The following is a 3,153-nucleotide window of genomic DNA, read 5'->3' on the forward strand; positions in this document are numbered from 1 at the left end:
CCCGAATATTTGATGGATTTCTCTCTTCCCTTGATGGTATAGGAGTGGGGTTTGCAACTCGGCAGGTGGGGAATGTAACTAAACCCACTGTGATTATCAGCAGCGAGGGGGACAAAGTAGTGATCAGGACTCAAAGCACTTTCAAAAACACAGAAATCAGCTTTAAACTTGGAGAGGAATTTGACGAAACCACCCCCGATGACAGGAACTGCAAAGTAAGTCAACTCTCAGGCTGCAGCAGCTTCTTTTTTCTCTTCTTCCTCCCTGCCCCCGAGGCTGTATCTTCGGTAGGGGGAAAGAAAAAATGTAACTTCTGCTATGGTCAGTTGTAGCACTGTGAAGGACAGGAAAAAAGACAAGATTGCATCTTAATTGCCCGCTTTTGCCATGTGTTGTCTGAAGAATGTGTTATGTTGCCAGCCCAGTCTGCCTTCCAGTGTCGAAGAGTTGTGTTAGCTGCCCACTTTTCCTTCAACACAAGTATCATTTGCCATAACTTTTTCCAGTCGAAAATTAGGAAGTACCTTCTTCCCAGCATCTTTGGGGGTTTAACATAAACATTATCCCAAAGCACATCTGAAACAGTGGTTCTTGCGAGACTGTAACTCAAAGGAAACAACTTTTTTCATCCTTCGACACAAGAATTGTACGGAGTTCATGCTTAAAATGAGGATGATTCATGGGCTTGGCTTTAAAATGGCTGTGACTACTTTATCATTCTAGATCCACATCCATCTATTGAAGATAATTCAATAGAACAGTGCATGCCGAATGTGTGAGCAGAATCCCAAATACCCCAAATAAATTAATGTCTTTGTGTTTCTTGGTATCTCACAGTCAGTTGTGAGCCTGGATGGAGACAAGCTAGTGCACATACAGAAGTGGGACGGCAAAGAGACAAACTTTGTGAGAGAAATAAAGGATGGCAAAATGGTAATGGTAAGTATAAAGCTCACTGAGCAGTCACATACACCTTTAAAACTCCTCACTTAGCATTTATTTCAAGCTTTATGAACAGATAGTGTCACTTATACACAAACCCTTAAACTAATTGGTGGGGAAAGCTAGCAGAGATTTTTTAAATATTTATTTTGTTTTGCATCTTGTTTTACTGACAACTAAAAAATTGCTAGTCATTTTAGGCAGGCCAGTCTGTGGATTTCCAGAGTGTATATGTTCTTTCTAGAGTTTGTGTAAATGCCCAAGCAAAAAAAAAAAAAAAAAAAAGTCCGGGTGAGCTGGAAAAGATACAAAGTTCTTGATTGTCTAGGCAATGATCTGTTACCAGTGCTGCTTCAGATTTCTTTAAAAACTTGTTTTATAGGTGCATGCATAAATAATATCTAATTATACAGAACAAGTATTTCCCTAGGAAAATAAAATTATAATATTGCAGGATGTAACAGCATTTTCGTATTTAATAGTAAAGGGTTTATTCCTCCTATCTTGTTAGAAGTGATGATAAACAGCAATTGCATGAAGAAAAAATTTTTTTTTAATTCACATTCTTTTCCTGACTTCTCAGGAACAGGAGTATGAAGTAAATAAATGGTGTAAGCTACTATATCTAATGTCCAGGGTGGCACTTAGCATGCTTATTTTTGACACAGAGATGTAACTTTCAAAAATAAAACCTTTTTGGCTCTACTAATTGATGTGACTTGGCTGTTGGAGAAAACCAGTTAGCTTGTTTTCTAAATGCTTCAGAGAGTATCTGTGTGGATGGAGACCTTCAAATAATTAAAACCTTAAAGCATACGGTCAGTGCAAAACAATGTGACAAGCGATTCAAGGAAAAATACATGCTTTGTTTTTGGAAACAGCTACACATATATACAGAAAAGCTTTTCCTTTGGAATTTGAACATGGTGAAATGCCCTGTTCCACTTCAGGAAATACCTCCAAAGCTCACACACGGTAGTCAGTGTTCTGCACAACTGCAGTAACTAAAAAATTTGGTAGTTCCAGCTATGTAAGTGCACAGGATGTATTTACTGTAATCGAAGGTTCTCCTTAAGTATATGCCTACGCATAATAGTATAGAATATGGGTATAGAGGACTTGGATTTTAGATTGCACATTTTGCAATGTGATCAGCTTTGAGAAAATAAGTGTTAAATCTGTATAAAAACAATGCTGTATTTAAGAAATTACTTTCACAAAATTAGAAAAATTAATTTATAGTCTCACTTTATTTGGCTTGTACATGTGCATTATGTGCTTCTTGGGTTTGAATGTAGCAAGGAGAAAGTTGCATTTATTATGGGATCTATGACGTTGAGGTTTTGCCTCTTGTTCATTTAAAATACCAATAATCGAGACCAACTTGTTTTTTGATAAATGACATTATATAAAACAACCTTGCTTTAGCATGGACTTCTGAATATGTGTTAAGTCATTACAAAAAATGGTCCAGCATCTAACGTGTCTGTCTTTTCCTTGGACTTGCAGACTCTCACCTTTGGTGATGTGGTTGCTGTTCGCCATTATGAGAAAGCGTAGAGTTTACCTGACCTCTGTCCAGATGTTACTTCTGCTGGATGGATTAATGTACCGTCCGTAGTCAAATGTAGCTAAAATGCACATTTCTGGCATGAAAGGTTAATAAAGAGTTTTAGGGGGTGTTTTCTTTTTTTTTTAAAAAAAAACTTTATGCCATCAAATTGGCAAGCTTGTGCTGTATAGTGAAACAGGTTAAACTTGGCATTAAATTTCGGAAACATTTGCTTCTCTTTTTTTACAGTAAATGGAACATATTTGAATTGTTTTGAAATGCAGATCAAACAGAAATTAAAAAGTTTTTTAAACCTGTGCTCCTTTTGCATTAATCTGCTAATATTCTAGTGTTCTGGAGGGAGTTTTCGAAAGTTCCTTTTTCTGAGTTAAACTACAGAAAAGCATCTGGTACACAATGCTGGAGCAGCTCTCTCTGTGATGCAGAGGACACGGGAAACAAAAAAATTGCCTTCACTCTGCTTCAGTGGCTTATTTTTGCTGGAGAAATCTAAAGCCCCTGTCTTTATGTATGTAGGCAGACAAGTGTAGATGTGGTGCTTAGGGACATGGTTTAGTGAGTTAGGTGGTGTTGGGTTGGACTTGATGATCCTTGAGGTCTTTTCCAACCTTAATGATTCTATGATTCTATGATTCCAA

General features: G+C 37.2%; 1 protein-coding gene across 1 annotated transcript in view; it reads left to right on the top strand.

Moving 5' to 3' along the window:
* Window positions 1–2,813, top strand: part of LOC104470869 (fatty acid-binding protein, brain-like) — a 3,096-nt gene extending 283 nt beyond the window's left edge. The window contains exons 2-4 of the mRNA XM_010085952.1: window positions 9–215; window positions 838–939; window positions 2,452–2,813. Of these exons, the coding sequence (XP_010084254.1) occupies window positions 9–215; window positions 838–939; window positions 2,452–2,502 (360 nt within the window). The 3' untranslated portion in view covers window positions 2,503–2,813. The remainder of the gene's footprint in view (window positions 1–8; window positions 216–837; window positions 940–2,451) is intronic.
* The last annotated feature ends 340 nt before the right edge of the window (window positions 2,814–3,153 follow it).

Source organism: Pterocles gutturalis, unplaced genomic scaffold (genome assembly GCF_000699245.1).
Source record: "Pterocles gutturalis isolate BGI_N339 unplaced genomic scaffold, ASM69924v1 scaffold50561, whole genome shotgun sequence".
Lineage (NCBI taxonomy): Eukaryota > Metazoa > Chordata > Aves > Pterocliformes > Pteroclidae > Pterocles > Pterocles gutturalis.